The following is a 3,308-nucleotide window of genomic DNA, read 5'->3' on the forward strand; positions in this document are numbered from 1 at the left end:
GTATACTTTATATCGTCCGTCACAGAGTGACAAAAAACCATAAGAAAAAGATGTGTTGGTAAATCAACGTAACATATTAAGTTAGAAATTTTTATATATCTCGTCAATTGAATCAGTAATCTCTTGGAAACATCGTTAGTTTGACTGGTATCATTGGCCCTGTTAGAGCAATTCTATGCAGATTTGTCGCTTCTATTTATTTCATTTTATGATAACTGGCCATATTTTTTCGCCATACGAACTCACACGAACCGTCTTGTTTCTTTCCTTTTGCAATCTGATTATTGCCTTGGGGGGTTCTGCAGATTTAACTCACGATTTTTATTATCTAGCGATTACAGCATTCCCTTAGCGAAATCATTCTGTTCTCACTAAATAAAACACTTGGAAACGTTTAAATTCTATCTAACAAAACAAAGAGTCAGTCAAAAATGTACAGAGTATATTTTCAATGATAGTATGGTGGTTTCTGCAAAACAATTCCATATTCAGCAAGAGCATTGTTCAAATCATCCATCGTTAGAGTCATCTCATTGGAGTTCTGCCTCGAAGCTCCCCCTCCTCCTCCACCACCAGCTGAACTTCCCCCACTTCTCATTTTACTGTAATTGAGCGCATCAGTTGCGATATCTGAGATGAAGGGTGTTTCCTTTCATCACGAGTAAAAAACACGTTTGACAAACATAGATTATCACAAACCAGCCAAGCTCAATAACTTAACTCAGTGTAATTACTAAATTTTGAAGAAACAATTATCAAAGACTGGTGCCAGCCAAATAAAAAAAATTGGGGTCTTTGCCTTTATAGTGACCTATCACGGTAATCATGCCATAATGGGGGGCCATATAATTTCGTGGAGTGGGGCACAATGGTAAAGACCCAAAAAATGTTTTGCAGATGAGTTCGATTTATAAAAACCCATGTTAAAATTGGAAAACGAGTTTTAAAACCTGGTTTTGCGTTTGGTATTTCATGCAAACCTCCCAATATTTTGGTTACAAATCGAACTCATCTGCTTGTTCTTCAGAGATTACAAAGATCCGAAAATAACACGAAGAACATCTTGACAGGCCACATACTTAACTAAACGTGGTTAATCTTGCCAAGATACTTGTTATTTCAAGTTCTTCGCAAGATATTAAAAGTTTTGCATGAGATGTCATCAATATCATGCATCAAGGTGTACCAAATTTTGATTCACTGGCAACTAACTATTTTGGGTTTTGCTTTGATAAAGATTTGTACAGCCTGATCAAAGGTAAAACTAGTTAATAAAATTAATGCGCAATTAAAATGGGGTGAAAATTGGCGCGATTGTTTATTTTTTTGTGATTTATTGTGTCTCTGTATTTTCTGTTTGTTTGTTTGATTGATTAGAGGGTAGACAGAAAAACAAATTTGCATTATATCATATCTGTTCGCTTAATTATATTGAATCAATATTGCAAAACACACCGTTGATTAAGAAAAAATTTTCTATTCGTGCAAAAAGGAAACACTTCCCTGAAATAAACTTCTGCGCTGCTAACGATACCAATTTCACCAATCGTGCGTCATCGCTCTGAAAACCCGCCTTCCGAAGATAGTAAAGCGCTATAGCATCAGGAATTACACAGTTGGCATTGTCTAGTTGCATTACGAAATCTAATAGTGGTTGCGTATTTTCCGGTAGTAATGGATCTGTCGAGGTCGGATTATCATCGGGTGTGACATTTGAATGTTGAAATTGAGCACCAGTGTTTGAAACATTGCTACTGTTGAAATCGCTGGATGTGTTGTTAAGACCACTGCCGCTACTGTTCCCAGATATTTGGGATGAATTGAAGCTGCTATCCATCACAAAATCTGAAATATTTTGAATTTTTAATCCGTACGCCATTGAAGGGTGAACAAACAAAACAGTCCCAAGAAGCAAATTATCAAAATATTCATATGATTGTACAAATGCATATAATTGTACACTATTAAACTAATATGGAGCCGAGTACAACACTTTTTTTTTGCTAATTTATGTATTTTTAGTCAAGTTTTCAGTTTGATCTTAATTCATATCAATTGAAAAAAATAAAGTCAAGTTCGGGAGCAAAACGAGTGCAGGCAACTACTATAATGCAAATTATATAATGTTCTTCACGTCTGGAACGAAATAACACGCAACTATGCCTATTAACTCAAATATGCATCTTCTCTTCACTTCAAACTGGAAATTTCCAAATATCTGCGAAAGCATGATTGTGTGCCCGACACCATCATTCAAGCATAACCGACTAACTTGCGACAAATTTCTCTTGAACCACTGGCGGAGGCTTCATTCCACAGTTACTTGCTTATGTCGTGTTGGGGTAGGACTGTAGATTTTAAGCGGCAAGTTTGCTAAAGGTCGTCATTAGAGGATATGATACACCACTTTGTTTGACTTTCAGTAGTAAATTGCGAGTTCAGCCGTTTAAAAATAAAAATGAGGGAACAATTTAGATCACTCAAAACTCATTCAAGGACGTTGAATTTAACGCAAGGACCTCAAGTTCACTACATTTTTCCACAATTCTTTGAGTAATTATTTCAAACTAATCTTGTTGATTGCCCAATTATCTGGGAAAAAATTTAGGTGATTCAAGAGCAACGCTATCCTCCATGGACATAACTGTTTTGGTCGTATGTCAGTTATCCGCACGTCAAATTGTATACATGTATTTTGTAAATTAATACATTAATTTGAAGTGCGGATAAGTGACACACGACCCAAACAGTTATGTCCTCAGAAGATGTCGTTGCTTTTGCCTCATAGTTTTTTACAACCAGATAATCGTGAGTAGTCAACAAGATTTTAAATTGAAAATTTTGAAATAATTATTCAACGAAGTGGGGGAAAATATACTGACGTGTCCTTACATTTTTGCTTGACCGTTTTTGACTTCTCAATATGTGAATATAAATTTTTCTTCAAATTCAAACATACCCGGCAGATTGCCGGAAAATAGCCGCCGTTGATTCCAATAAGCAAGATTGGGATTGAACGAATAGAATATATTGAAAAAAAAGATTTTTGTACAAAAATATTTTTTAAGACCGATTTATTTTGATGGCATTTCGTAGTTGAACATACTTCTGTTTCTTAGAGAGAGGCTACATGGGGCTACTATCAACACCAATAAGCATTAGAGGTGATAACTAAGACTTATAGGAACGACGTTCAAATAGCGGGCATCTAAAATTGGGCTTTATGGGTTTATCCCGTTTCTATTTCTGACTTCAATTTTTTATACCGACTCTGTTGATTTTGAATTGCTTTGCTTAGCAACTGATGT

General features: G+C 35.6%; 1 protein-coding gene across 1 annotated transcript; it reads right to left on the reverse strand.

Annotated features, from left to right (window-relative positions):
• Window positions 1-381: 381 nt before the first annotated feature.
• On the reverse strand, window positions 382-1,841 carry LOC142351570 (transcription initiation factor TFIID subunit 10b-like). The gene is made up of 2 exons (XM_075403662.1): window positions 1,498-1,841; window positions 382-630 (listed from the first exon to the last, which is right to left on the reverse strand). Exons 1-2 carry the CDS (start codon window positions 1,835-1,837, stop codon window positions 449-451), a joined length of 522 nt encoding a protein of 173 aa, XP_075259777.1. The 5' UTR covers window positions 1,838-1,841; the 3' UTR covers window positions 382-448.
• Window positions 1,842-3,308: the final 1,467 nt, after the last annotated feature.

The sequence above is a fragment of the Convolutriloba macropyga genome, chromosome 13, assembly GCF_964194025.1.
Source record: "Convolutriloba macropyga chromosome 13, txConMacr16.3, whole genome shotgun sequence".
Lineage (NCBI taxonomy): Eukaryota > Metazoa > Xenacoelomorpha > Acoela > Convolutidae > Convolutriloba > Convolutriloba macropyga.